At 48.7% G+C, this 13,459-nt stretch overlaps 1 protein-coding gene across 1 annotated transcript; it reads right to left on the reverse strand.

The window, feature by feature from the left end:
* Positions 1–6,952: 6,952 nt before the first annotated feature.
* LOC136768112 (copine-6-like) lies at positions 6,953–13,457 on the reverse strand (the record flags this gene model as incomplete). Its single annotated transcript, XM_066722164.1, has 14 exons — positions 6,953–7,952; positions 8,133–8,372; positions 8,490–8,623; positions 8,750–8,801; positions 9,105–9,159; positions 9,415–9,548; positions 9,921–9,980; positions 10,789–10,875; positions 10,994–11,092; positions 11,326–11,415; positions 11,533–11,616; positions 12,176–12,250; positions 13,051–13,125; positions 13,344–13,457. Coding segments are annotated over 14 exons (1,437 nt in total), but the record flags the coding sequence as incomplete, so codon positions are not given.
* Between the last annotated feature and the right edge of the window lie 2 nt (positions 13,458–13,459).

Here is a 13,459-nt window from a genome sequence, read left to right on the forward strand (position 1 = left end):
AAACAGTCCAATCAGATGATCAGTGTGATTAGAATGAAGGAACCAGGGCCACTTGAGCAACAAGAGGAGAGGAGAGGAAGAGAAGGGGAGGAGAGAGGAGAGTGAAGAGGAGAGGAGAGGAGAGGAAGAGGGAAGAGATACAAATCAGTAATCGTTATCCAGACATCATGCAGCCAACTATTCGCCAACGCTCAGCCGACCCCTAGCCCCTGGCTGCCCCCACAGTGAGTGCGTGGGTCGGGGGGGGGATCTCCAGGCTGGCTGTGATTAGAGTTCAGAGCGGCTGATCTGGGCTCAGATTATCACACAGCCTGGGTGACACCCCATCTGTAATATAGACTGCAGCATTAACCCAGGGGGGGACATTACCCCATTAGGGACACAGAGAGAGTCTAAGGAGTGTAGTGAGGCTGGGTGACAGGGAGACAGAAGATAGAGGGATGGAGGGATGGGGGACAGAGGGATAGAGGGATGGGGGGATTAGAGGGTCGATATTTTGGCTCAACTCCCAGACTGAAAGATGACACTAAACCTGTTAAATCCCTCCCCACACACCCCCCCCAGGAATAATCCACACCAGCACCACACTCCTCTTTAATCTCATCCCTCCATCATTAGCACACTGCCGTGCACAACAACACAACACACAGCTGAATGTTGAACACACTGTCGCGCGCACACACACACACTGACTCACACACACACACACACACACTGACGTGCACACTGACGCACACACACTGATTCACACACACGCACACTGACACACTGACTGGTGCTGCACTCCTTAAAGTTGCCAGTTGGTGGCAGCATTGCCCAGTTTGTTTGGTATTGTGGTTAACACAGACAGACACTCTGGATCAGAGTGCGTTTCAGTGGTCAGGGAGTGTTCTGTGTTGTGCAGAAGAACGTGCATCTCTGTGTCCACCTCTCCTGTCTCACAGTGACCACAGAGCCGGTCCTCTCTGGGCAGCCAGGTCTGCCTGTGTCGTCCTGTTTCTCTGCCCAGGCTGTGGTCACTGAGCCTGTAATTGGTCAGGATCTGTCTCTGCTTTTTGTCTCTGACAGTGAAGACATACTCGGCAGGTGGACTCTGTTTAGGGCCCGATGGCAATCCAGTTTGATTTGGGATTTAGTTTCTTTGTCCCAGTCTTCCAGAGAGGAGCTCTTGGTTTGCTTTATAGTTTGGTTGACTGATCTGTGGCCAGAGAGCAGTGCTGGCCTGAAGCTGGTTAGTCCTGTAGGCCTAATTCAGCTCTGCATGCAGTATTAGCAACTGCACCTGCACCCCACTCTCTCTCCCCCTGTCTCTCTCTCTTTCTCTATCTCTCTCTCGCTCCTTTGTTAATGGTGTCTATTTGCCTGCAGTGTGCTGATGAAGTGCTCCCATTACTAACTAACTGCTGATCAATTAAAGAACAATTAAGAACAGGATTCTTTTTCATCCGTTAAGAACTCTAATTGAATACCAGATGCAGGCAGCAGGCAGGGAAGGAGGGAGAGCGAGAGAGAGAGAGAAGACAAAGGAAGGGAAGAGAGTTAGGGAGAGAGAGAGAAGGAGGGAGGGCAGGACACTGTGTAGGTTTGTGTAAAGATATCAATACATCCCCTGCCCCCCTCCCTCTCAGTCTTCTATTATTAGTGTTTTCGTTACTTAGCAACACAACCAGATTGGAACCACAACATTCTATTAGATTTCCTGGAAGATACAGATATGTACAGAGAGATACATATTCAATACCGAGCCAGAGTGTGTATGTATACAGCAAAATATGGTATAGTGTGTGTCCTGCAGGTGTATGTACAGTACAGTGTGTGTAATCCAGGTGTATATATACAGTACAGTGTGTGTAGTACAGATGTATATATACAGTACAGTGTGTTCTCCAGGTGTATATATACAGTACAGTGTGTGTACTCCAGGTGTATATATACAATACAGTGTACTCCAGGTGTATATATACAGTACAGTGTGTGTAGTACAGGTGTATATATACAGTACAGTGTGTGTACTCCAGGTGTATATATACAGTACAGTGTGTGTACTCCAGGTGTATATATACAGTACAGTGTGTGTACTCCAGGTGTATATATACAGTACTGTGTGTACTCCTGGTGTATATCTACAGTACAGTGTGTACTCCAGGTGTATATATACAGTACAGTGTGTGTAGTCCAGGTGTATATATACAGTACAGTGTGTGTACTCCAGGTGTATATATACAGTACAGTGTGTGTAGTACAGGTGTATATATACAGTACAGTGTGTGTACTCCAGGTGTGTATATACAGTACAGTGTGTGTAGTACAGGTGTATATATACAGTACAGTGTGTGTTCTCCAGGTGTATATATACAGTACAGTGTGTGTAGTACAGGTGTATATATACAGTACAGTGTGTACTCCAGGTGTATATATACAGTACAGTGTGTGTAGTACAGGTGTATATATACAGTACTGTGTGTGTACTCCAGGTGTATATATACAGTACAGTGTGTGTTCTCCAGGTGTATATATACAGTACAGTGTGTGTAGTACAGGTGTATATATACAGTACAGTGTGTACTCCAGGTATAAATCTACAGAACACAGCAGTCAGTTCAGATATAAATTAATTAAACAATTTATTAATTTGGGTACCATTACAGGGTTAAAGAAACCAGAAACACAGTCTCTTCCTCTTCTTCAATGTCTTTTTCTTCTTCTTCTTCTTCTTCTTCTTCTTCTTTTTATTATTATTGCACTTTTTGAAATTAGTGGGTCAGTTAGTCATTAATTCAGTTAGTCAGTCAGTCTGTCATTCAGCTGGTGAGTGTTGGGCTGGGGGGGCTATGTGTGTGGGGTGGGTGACCGGGGCGACTCTGGGGGGACACCAGCAGGACGGCACAAGGGCTCTCAGCTGCTTGACAGCCGGCCGTGACAACAGGAAGTAGAGGGGCGGGTTCCAGCAGGGAGCCAATAGGATGAGGAGGATGGCAGTCAGAGAGCCCACCTCCCACAGCAATGAGACCTGGGGGGGTGGCGGGGATGGGGATGGGGGTGCATTGGAGGGGCTGGGCAGGGTTGAGGGAGGGGTGGCAGTGGGGTAGTTCTTGGGGGCGCCAGGGGTAGTCAGATAGGGTGGATATCTGCTGGTGGCCAGGTAGGGAGGGACAGAGGAGTGATTATTGACAGAGGGGGGGTCCGGAAGTGTGGAGACCAGGTGCGAATAATATAGGATCGTGGGGGGCGGGGGGCTGGAGGGGGACGGCGGGGCGGAGTCATCAGGGAACGGGGCGGTGGCCCAGTCGGGGGGGGGCAGGTTGACGAACTCCAGCACGTAGTAGGGCAGCCAGCTGAGCGCGAAGGCCAGTGTGGAGCCAATGAGCAGCGCCGTGGCCTTCCGATTTCGCCGCGCAGCCACGCAGGCGCCCAGTCCCCCCCGTGCCCCGCCACCGGCCCGGCCCCCTGCCCGCTGCAGGTGGGCCACGATGCGGGCGCAAGTGAGGGCGATTGTGAGCAGGGGGGCCAGGTAGTACACCAGCAGTGCTGGCACCAGAAAGCCCAGCCAGCGGCCCCGGCCCACCGCCCAGGTGCAGTCGCTGTCGAACTGCACGTAGGTGACCTTGGGCAGCGCCATGCACACGGCCACCAGCCATATCACAGACACCACGCCCACTCTGAGAGAAAGGGAGGGAGAGGAGAGAGGGAGGGAGGGAGGGGGAGCAAGGGAGAGAAGGGGAGGTTACTAAAATTACATCATGCAAAATCGACTATTGCTCTTACTGTACTTCTACTACTTTTACTGCTATGTTTACTACTACTGCTACTTTTACTGCTACTATTACTTACTACAGCTCCTTGCAAATTGTACAACCCTGCCCCCCCTCCTCAGACACAGTATACGTACAGGCGGGGGGGGGTGAGGCGGCCGCACCCCCTGGAGGATGGGGCGGGGGAGGCAGGGCAAGGGTGTGTGGGTGGGTGGCGGGGTGATGGACGGGAGGGGGCGCAACGTGTGATAACAATGCGCTGGCGGAGCAGGGCCAGGGCAGCCAGGCTGAACACCCCCGCCCCCGCGGTCAGGGAAGTGGAGAACGCCACAAACACACAGGTGCCCCCTCCGAGCCGCCAGCCGCTGGCCCCCGCCCCCAGCAGCACGGCCGGCAGCGACAGCAGCGCCCCCACGTCCGCCACGCTCAGGCTGAGCAGCAGCACCACGCTGGGCCGGGCCCAGCGCCGGCCGGGCTGCCGGGTCAGCACCAGCCACACCAGCAGATGCCCCCCACCCCCTGCCAGCAGCGCCAGCACACTGAACAGAGGCAGCACCAGCGAGAAGGAGATGGTGGTGTCAGCACTGACTGACTGGAACAGCAGGTTCACTATGGCTGGCATCCCTGGGAAAAGAAGGGGAGAGAGAGTGGAGAGAGACTGTTCCCATTGTCCTGTCCATGCTTTACAATTAGTCAATTAGACTGACTGACACACTAACTGATACACAGACTGACTGACACTGATACACTGACTAACTGATACATTGACCGACTGACTGATACACAGACTAACTGACACAGTGACTGACTGACTGACTGATACACAGACTGACTGATACACAGACTGACTGATACACAGACTGACTGACACAGTGACTGACTGACTGATACACAGACTGACTGACTGACTGATACACTGACTGACTGAATGACTGACACAGAGACTCACTGACTGACTGACTGACTGATACACAGACTGACTGACACAGTGACTGACTGACTGACTGATACACAGACTGACTGATACACAGACTGACTGACACAGTGACTGACTGACTGATACACAGACTGACTGACACTGATACACTGACTAACTGACACATTGACAGACTGACAGACACAGTGACTGACTGACTGACTGATACACTGACTGACTGATACACTGACTGACTGACTGACTGACACAGAGACTCACTGACTGACTGACTGACTGATACACAGACTGACTGACACACAGACTGACTGACACATTGACCAACTGACTGATACACAGACTGACTGACACAGTGACTGACTGACTGATACACAGACTGACTGACACAGTGACTGACTGACTGATACACAGACTGACTGACACAGTGACTGACTGACTGATACACAGACTGACTGACACAGTGACTGACTGACTGATACACAGACTGACTGACACAGTGACTGACTGACTGATACACAGACTGATTTATACACTGACACTGATATGCTGACTGACTGACTGACACTCTGACTGACACATTGACTTACTGAAACACTGACCGACTGACAGCAATTCAATACAATAAAACCACAACAATTAATACTACTACTGCTGCAAATAATAATAATAATAATAATAATAATAATAATAATAATAATAATAATAATAATAATAATATCCACTGCAGCACCCTTACCTGTCTGGTGATAAACTCGCAAAAACACAACTGCTCCTCCTTCTGCGCCTGTCTGTCTGTCTGTCTGTCTGTCTGTCTGTCTGCCTGTCTGTCTGTCCGTCTGTATGTGCGTCTTTCTATCTGTATGTCTGTCTTACTGCCTGTGCATCTGGGTACTTGTCTCTTTGTGTCTTCCTGACTGTCTCTATTTATTAATGTGTTTTTCTGAAACAGCAAGAGACAGACAATCACACAGGAGAGAGAGAGAGAGGGAGAGGGAGATCCTGCTAATTTCACTGCCCGTACCAATCACTCCCTAATCTCAGACTCCAATTACAGACCGTAATCACAGGCCTCAGTCAGTCCAATCAGTGCAAATTATCCAATTATTCCAGTCCAGGCCAGGGTGCGCTGAGTGCTCCAGTCTCCCTCAATTTGTCCTGATCATCAATTAATTAACTCCAATTAGTCAACAAAGAGAGTCCCCAGTCTGACTCTGTCCTTCGTCGTATCAGTCAGGTGTATGATTGAGGTGTCTCTTTCTCTCCTCCTCCTCCTCCTCCCCCTCTCCCTCTCTTCCATCTGTTTCCGTAACGACTGAAGAATTGCGTTACCTCAGCCACCTGTTCTCAATTTGCAAAAAGGTCAGTTAGGGAGAGAGAGAGCGTGAGAGTGAGTGAGTGAAGGTGAGGGAGAGAGAAGGAAAGAGAAAGAGAGGGAGATGGAGGGAAGGAGGCAGGAGGGCAACAAGAGAGAGGTATAGGGGAGCTGAGAAAGAGTAGAGTGAGAGAGCAAGAGAGTAGAAAGAGATGTGTAGTCTTGTAGAGCAGGGCTGCTCAATCCTGGTCCAGGAGAAACCACTATCCTGCTGGTTTTTATTCCAACTGATCTCTCAGTTACTTAATTGAACCTTAATTAAGTAACCATCTGCTTAGATTTGACTTTTTAAATTGTGTAATAAAAGAGCTGGTTCTTCAATAAGAGAGATATTAGGAGACAGAGGAAGGGACAGAGATAGAAGAATAGAGAACAAGAGCATTCTCTCTCCCAAACCCCTCCTCCCCGCTCTCTCTCTCAGCTGTACATATGATATTTTTGACCCCAATTACAGTCCAGTGATGTGGATACAGATGAGTAAACAAGCTCTCTCTCTCTCTCTCACACACACACACACACACACACTCATATACACACACATAGAGGGAGAGAAGGAGGAGAGAGACAGGGGAGATGGAGAGAGTGGAGGAGGGGGTGGGGGTTAGCTGTGCTCCAGTAAACATCTGTTTAATGAATATCATTGAGGAGAGAGGTACATATTGAACACTGACACTGTGCAGCCACAGTCCAGCCACTATAGACCAGTCCAGTCCAGACTGGAGAGACAGTGAAAGAGAGAGACTTGGATAGAGGGAGAGGGAGAGAGAGAGAGAGTGGGGGAAGGGAGAGACATGAAAGCAGAGATAGATAGAGACAGAGAGAGAGACAGAGAACAGGGGAAGTCTCAGTAATGATAAGCACAAAGCCACAGCGGTGGGTTGAAGAGGAGTCGTTTATTCAGTTCTTTATCACAGAGCTCTGCAGTCGGAGGCCGTTCACGATGACTGATTACATATGTGTATGGAAACAATGCTGTCGGGGGGCAGGAGGGGCAGACGAGCTACGATATTTTATCAAGTGCGCGGTTCTACAGCGGAGAAACAGGGAGCGAAGCAAAGCGATTGCAAACCAAGATGATGGAAGAGGCAGTGTAGCCGTAAGTGAGGAACAGTGAACATTTCAGAAAAGTAAAAAGACACAAAGCAGGCAGACATGTCCAAAAGATATATAAAGAGCCCCCTACATCTGTGAACATCTCTCTCTATCGCTCCCTCTTTCTATTGATCTATAGAGAACAGATAGACAGACATTTAGATAAGTGGATACATACATACTTCATATATAGATATTTATGAATATAGGTGTATTTGTGTGCATATCTCCTGTACCAAAAATGCATATATATATTTGTTTATTCAAGTTAATCTGATGAGAGTGATAGGGAGACAGCTCCCCCTCACTCTCTACAGGCTCAGCAGGGGAACTGCAGCTCACTGGAGTAATAATAATAATAATAATAATAATAATAATAATAATAATAATAATAATAATAATAATAATGTTGTGAGAGAGAAGGCCATAACACCCCCACAGGCTCAGCAGGGGAACCACAGCTCACTGTGACTGTGCGTCCGTGAGATCTGGACTGGTTCTGGTTCAGCGGTGTTCTGCTGGGTCGGAGTTCAGGTCGGGCTGTGGTTTAGTACAGATGTGGTTCTGCTGTGTTTGCATGTAGACTGGATCAGGGTTCAGCTGGGTCCTGGGATGTAGGTCTGTCCAGCTGTGGTTCTGGACTGGAGCCCGGTCCTGGGCCAGATCAGGGTTCTGTAGGACTGGGAGCGGGGCTCGGAGAGGGGCGGGGCAGGCCTGGGGTGATCCCCCGGCTGAGGAAGTACTGCACCAGCTGATCGGGAATCTCAGCCAGCACACACTGAGAGAGAGTGGACACTGGGGCCTGAGAGAGAGAGAGAGAGAGAGAGAGAGAGGGTTGACAGACAGATACACAGTATGACTGGCTGGACACTGCAGTACACCATCACAGCCCCCCCTCCCACACACACACAACACACACACACACACATACACTGGTACAAAGCCACACAATATAACCCCCCCTCCCCTCCAGGACACTGACGTTCTTGAAGTCCCTGAAGGGCACAAACTGGACGATGTCTCTCTGTGCGCGCCGCCCCCCCCCGGCCAGCAGCGGCCCGCCCTCGTCGCCGTCCAGCGCCCGCATCTCCCCGAAGTCCGCGAAGCCGACGCCCACGATCACCACAGAGACGGGCAGGCTGCTGGCTCGCACGATGGCCTCCCGGGTGGACGCAAGATCACTGACTGTCCCATCGGTCAGGATCAGCAGGATATAGTACTGCTGCAGAGAGGGGGTGGGGGGAGAGGGAATGAGACAGAGAACGAGAGTGAGCGATGCCAATGTTATGAAGAAATTAAGTATCTTCCCCTGCCCCTGGTCACCACCCTCCCCTCTCACCGTGGCCGTGTCGGGGCTGAGCTCCTGCTCGGCTCGCTGAGAGACCCTGTTGATGATGGGCGCCACGTTGGTGGGGCCGTACAGCTGCACCCTGGGCAGGCACTGTCTGTATGCCTCTATCACCCCCTCGATACCTGAGAAAGAGGGAGTGAGAGAGAGAGAGGGAGGAGAGGGGGATATGTTGTTAAATGTGTTTCATAATACAGGAAGAATTGTTTAACAAAAAAACAAAAAATAAAACACAGCGTGGCAGTCTGTACCTTCGCACTCTGGGTTGTCTGGGTTGAAGTTGAGTGGGAAGTCATGTGACACCTGCAAAGACAGGGCCTTGTCCATCACACTGACAACAGCAGGAACTGGAGCAGCAGTAGCAGTAGAAGCAGTAGTAACACAGTAGTATTACATTAATATCAGTAGTAATAATATGGTAATAACAATAGCAAGTGCAGCAGCAGTAGCAGCTATATTAGCAATATTAGCAGCAGTAGCAATGGTAAGCAGTAGTAATACAGTTTAGCTAGAAGTAGTATTATAGTAGTAGTAGAGATGTAATACAGTAGTAGCACAGTAGTAACACAATAGCAATAGAGTAGTAGCTGTATGCATTGTTATTACCTCATAGTTGGGGGGGATTCGAGCCCCGAACCCGAAAGCAGGGAAAGACTTGTCACTGGAATTAATTTAATTAGAGATACTAATTAAGGAGTTTAATTAGAGCAATTAGAGGTGTTAGTGAGAGGAAACAGAGACTGAGACACACGCAGAGACTGAGAGACACACCGACACACATTCACACTCACACACTAACACATACTCTCTCTCTCTCACACACACACATAGACAGGCTCCAGCCCCTCTGTGATGATAGAATAGCCTCCCACCCCCTCTCCCCAGCAGCTGGCGCAGACGGATGATGTCAGTGTACCTGTCGTAGTCCTGACAGACCTCAGCCACAGCTGACAGGGCCTTGACATACTCGTTGGGCTGTGATTGGTCGATGTAGTGGAGGGAGGAGTTACTCCGGGGGTCGCCATTCGACGCAGTGAAGTCAATTGCCACCTGAGAGAGAGAGCGAGAGAGAGAAAGGAAAACGATAGGGCAGGGAGGGGGGGAGTGAGGGAGCAAGGGAGAGAGAGAAGGGGGGAGACAGAGAGAAAGAGAAGAGAGGGAGTGAGAGAGAGACAGAGAGAGGGGGAATGGGGAATGGGGGAGAGGTAAAGCGAGAAAGGAAGAAGGAGAGGAATAAGGATGGAAGGAGGGAAGGGGGAGAGCAGAGGGCAATAATGGAGCGACAGACAGAGACAGAGAGAGAGTAGTTGAGTGGACAGTCCTGCTTCGACCCCTGATCCATTAAGCAATTAGCTAATTGTTAATTGGATAATGTGTAGGTTAATTGTCCATTAGGTCATGAATTGATCCTCAGAGACTCACAGAGAAGTGGATCTGACACCCCCCCATGATGTAGTCCAGGAACGTGTAAACCTTCTCCACCTGTGAGAGAGGGACAGAGAGAGGGAGATGGAGAAAGTCAATTATTAATGTATTCAATAATGACATCAAAGTGTTGATGCTGCTACTACTGCTGCTGCTACTGCAATTGCTACTACAACAACAACAACCACAGCCAGGCTGCTCCCTGGCGTGGAGAGGCAGGGACAAGTGCCAGGGAGTGGAGTAGTAGAGAAAAAAGAGAGAGAAAGAGCGAGACAAGGACTGAGAGACACTACAGGCTTTGGCTGTGTGTGTGGCTGTGCGTCTAGTCTGTTATTAGCTGTATTTTGAGAGAGGGATCTGTGTTCGTGTTAAAGCAGGCTCAACAAGGACTTAGGAGTCTGTGTCCATTCTGTATCTGTTTATTTGTGCGCTGTACACGGTATAGAATAAAACCACTGCGGCCTTTTCACCACATCCCTGCCAGTTTGCATGTCTTTTTCCTAGACACCGCCTACATATCGAGCCCAACTCTGTGGACGCCCCCCTAGGGCCTGGATGCTTTATATAGACACTGCCGAATAATACCAATGTGCACAAATTCACTGTGATGTGCGGTGACACAGACGTTTGAAGACAGACCCAGGTGTGGGTGCTAATGGTGGAGGATGGACTGTAGACACAAGACAAGGTAAACAGAGACTGCAATAGAGTGTGTATGAGACACAGAGATGCAGAGATGAGTTTCAATACTACTGAGGAAAACCTGTTCTGGTTCATTTTATGAGACTAGTGCTATTTTCTATAGCTCTCTTCCTTTTTCCCTTTCCCTTAGTGAAAAGGCTCACACAGGAGGTGGACAGGTCACCTTGCACTTGGAGACGATGATGCGTCCAGAGTTCTTGTAGTTTCTCTTCTTAGCTTTGTACTTCGGGTTAATACAGTCCAGCACCACCTGGCAACACACAACACACACACGGTGGTTAATACAGTCCAGCACCACCTGGCAACACACAACACACACAGACATGCACACACAGACGGACAGTGGGAGTGGACAGGGACGGGCTGACCTCCCCCTCTGTGGCGCCGCCTTGCAGGTCTTTCAGGGTAGTCAATGCCTCCCCAATGAAGTCGTGCTTCCCACTGGAGTCAAAATCACGTACCACCAGCTGCACAGAGGAGTAGGGAGTCAAAAGATAAGCAAACTTCTCTCTCACCCTCCATCTCTCTCACCCCCTCCCGCTCTCCCTCCCTCTCTCTCCAACTCTCTCCCTCTGCCTCTCGCTATCTCTCTATCTCTCTCTCTCCCTCCTTCCTCTCTCTCCCTCTCTTCCCAATCCCTCTCTCTCTTTCTCCCAACCTCTCTTTCTCTCTCCACCTCTCTCTCTCTCTCTCTCTGTACCCGCAGTGATCTCTGGGGGTCTCCACTGCACAGTGAGTGTAGAGACAGAGTGAAGGGCTGCCACTGTGGACTGAGGTCATTCTTCACCACCTGGGAGAAGGAGAGAGGGAGGAAGAGAAAGAGGAAGAAGAGGGAGAGAGGGGTGAGTGTGTCAGTCAGTCACTTGGTTAGTTAGATAGTTAGCTGGTCAGCTGGCTGCGCTCTGACCTCAGTGCGAGTGACCAGTTGCTCAGTCTTATCGCCGCTCACTTTGTAGATCTCCAGGAACGGGTCTGACTTACTGAAGAGATCCTGAGAGAGAGGGATGGGGAGAGAGGGATGGGGAGAGAGGGGGAGAGAAAGACTGCTCATTAAACACTCAAATCACAGCTCTTTAAGCAGCAGTTATTTCACTGAACTGTATGGAGACACTCTTGCCAGAAGGGACTGTTAGCACAACATTAACACTACTGTCAGTATGACCGTAACGCAACCGTAACAAAAGTGACACAGTAACACAGTAACGCAGTAATGCAGTGACACAGTACCACAATCATGCAGACACAATAACAAGTAACACAGTAACATAGTAATACAGTGACACAGCAACACAGTGACACAGTAATGCAGTGACACCATAATGTAGAAACACAATAACACGTTGACATGGTATCACAGTAACACAGCAACCCAGTAACACAGTAACACAGCAACCCAGTGACACAGTAACACAATAACACAGTGACACAGTAACACAATAACACAGTGACACAATAACACAGTGACACAATAACACAATAACACAGTGACACAGTAACACAATAACAGAGTAACAGCATAACACATGACACAACACAGAAACCTCACTGACCTTGTTGTCCAGTTTCTGAGCCCTAAACTGCAGTTCCACAAATTCACTGCTCCCCGACACCTCCTCCGATACCACCTGCAGCACAACACCACACCAACAATAATAACCACAGTGTGAAGGAGCTGAAGACACTTTGTCTGCCTGTGATATTATTGGTTATGTATTATTGTATGGTATGGTAGTGTGCATCTCCTGATGAAGATCTTGTGTAGATCGAAACGTTGTTTGTTCTAAAAACCTGCAAAGCGTGGGCTAAATAAATACTTTTATGTGTGCGTTGGAGCTGTGGTGAGTGTGTGTCTTTCTGTACACTGCACCTACTTAGCAAGTTGGATGTGCATGTGATTAACTTTTATTAATATCTTTATTTTAGTTTCCAAATAAATGGACTGTGCCAGATGTACATTTATCATAGAAAAAATATGAAATACAATATGAAAATTGTACGTTCCGACAGGATCTGTTAATAGTGGAATGCAGTACATAATAATTGTAATAATAATTACTGTATATATACATTTTATTTCACATTATTATTATTTAGTAGTAGTAGTAGTAATAGTAGTAGTAGTAGTGGTAGTAGTAGCGGAAGTATTAGTATAAGTATTGTATAGTATTAACATGGGATTTTAAATAATATATTGTTTTAGCATTTGGTGTTTGGTGTTTTCTATCGATTATGAACCATTCATTATTGATCATATCCTTACAGAAAGCACTAGCATAGTAAGTGATGTAACGACAGGAGGAATTAGTGTTCAGTCGAACGGAAGAAGAATGTTAACGATCTTGCAAGAGAACAAGACAAAGATAACAAAACTGATAATGATAATGATGACGATGATGGAGAGGATTAAGACGAAGGTGTTTCTCACAGTGATGGTTGACTTTCCGGCCTGTTTTCCATTCCGCAGTAAAAGAGGTTTAGTGACTCTGGTCTGAGAGACGATCTGAGAGAGAGAGAGAGAGAAGGACGGAGATGGGGAGAGTGAGGGGGAGGGAGAGAGAGGTGTAGGGGGTGAACATTTTTGGAAAAGCATATAAATAAGTGACAAACACGGACTGACTGACACACTGAGTGACTGATACAGACGAATACAGAGACAAACACATGCTACACCATTCTATTCCACTCTCTCTCTCTCTGTCTCTCTCTCTCTCTCAGTACCTGTCCCAGGGTGAAGTGGCAGCTGCCCAGGTGATCGTCCTCTCTGAGCTCAGGTACGGCCCCATCCCCCTGCCCACCCCGGCCACCCTCTGCCCCGCCCCCCCCCGGCACGTCGA

Source organism: Amia ocellicauda, chromosome 14 (genome assembly GCF_036373705.1).
Source record: "Amia ocellicauda isolate fAmiCal2 chromosome 14, fAmiCal2.hap1, whole genome shotgun sequence".
In the NCBI taxonomy this organism is placed as follows: domain Eukaryota; kingdom Metazoa; phylum Chordata; class Actinopteri; order Amiiformes; family Amiidae; genus Amia; species Amia ocellicauda.